Source organism: Echinops telfairi, unplaced genomic scaffold (assembly GCF_000313985.2).
Source record: "Echinops telfairi isolate 266 unplaced genomic scaffold, ASM31398v2 ScPeMD7_443;HRSCAF=831, whole genome shotgun sequence".
NCBI classification, from domain to species: Eukaryota; Metazoa; Chordata; class Mammalia; order Afrosoricida; family Tenrecidae; genus Echinops; species Echinops telfairi.
The window spans coordinates 83,222,246-83,223,576 of NW_022104341.1; the positions used below are offsets into that span (position 1 = coordinate 83,222,246).

The following is a 1,331-nucleotide window of genomic DNA, read 5'->3' on the forward strand; positions in this document are numbered from 1 at the left end:
GAAGTCAGCCTTACCAGCTGAAGCAGGGAACTGGCTAAGGCAGCTGCACCCTGGTCTGACCAGCACAAAGCAAGAGACCCGAAAACTAGAAAGGCGAGGGTCACTGAGCCCTTCAATTAACCCCACATGTGTTTATCAGCTGGTTGGCACAATAAACTTTAACTAACTCACCCACCTTTTAGGAAAAGCTCATTTTAATTTTTAGCTGTTTTCTAAAATGCCACATTTCTAAATATTCTTACACTACTTTCTTGATTTTTCAATTCTGAGTATTATATCTCTCCTTCTTATTATGAAAGATGAAGTTTTGCCTCAAAATACACGTATCATTAATGGTTCATATACTCTTCAAAATAATTATATAATGACAATGTAAATATTAGTTTTAAAGAAACACACATTGCCACTCTATCATTCCGACTTGTGATGATCCTGTGTCTGTCAGAGTAGGACTGTAGAACTGTGCTCCAAAGGGTTTTCATTGGCTGATTTTTTAGAACTAGATTGCCAGGCCTTTCTTCCACAGCATCTCTTGGTAAACTCCCACCTTCCGGTTAACAACCATGAACAGTAACCATTTCCATCATCCAGGGACTCCAAGCATAGGAGGCTCTTGATATGTGTTTGTTGGACTACTTGTTGATCATGTTCTTCTTGCTGAGCTCACAACTGAAGCCCAGAGTGACTGCAATGAAAGAGCTGGGTATGATGTCTCACGCCATTTTGCTAGTCCAGCCTACCAAGAAGCTAGAAGGCAGAACCTATGCTGACTGTGAATCTGTGAATGAATGTGTGGTAGGCGTTTGTAAAATGTATAAAGAGCATCTGCAGAGAATGAATCCCAACACTCCCTCGATTACGTGTGACGTCAGTCAGTTGTTTGATTTTATTGATGATCTGGCAGACCTCAGCTGTCTGGTTTACCACACTGATACTCATACATTCCAGCCTTATAACAAACACTGGATCAAGGAGAAGATCTACGGGCTCCTTCGTCAGCATGCCCAACAGACTGGGAAATAGTTGAGTAGGAAGCCTCTGTGGAGGGGGTGGGCTTGGAACTTGGCTGTGTAAAGTGTGCTGTAGTGGGGATTTTGTATTGTAGGAATCCTGTGTCCATTGTGTTAACACGTTAGCCAGGATTTGAATATATTAAATGAAATGTGAGGATTTTGTTCAATCTGAACTTCCAGTTGCCTCCCTCTTCTCCTTCAACATTTTTGTGTTGGCTTACAAAACGTTCTTTGGCAGGCCTGTCTGGATAGGACAGGCTGGATGAACAATCTGGAGGAGAAAACAACGGGACTGACAGTTCCAGGGGGACATGGGAG

At 42.4% G+C, this 1,331-nt stretch overlaps 2 protein-coding genes across 2 annotated transcripts in view; both read left to right on the forward strand.

Moving 5' to 3' along the window:
• The window catches only part of ZSWIM5 (zinc finger SWIM-type containing 5), a 77,861-nt gene that overhangs the window by 43,734 nt on the left and 32,796 nt on the right, over positions 1–1,331 (forward strand). The window lies entirely within an intron of this gene.
• Positions 709–1,023, forward strand: LOC101660640 (enhancer of rudimentary homolog). The gene has a single exon (XM_045291979.1). It carries the CDS (start codon positions 709–711, stop codon positions 1,021–1,023), a length of 315 nt encoding a protein of 104 aa, XP_045147914.1.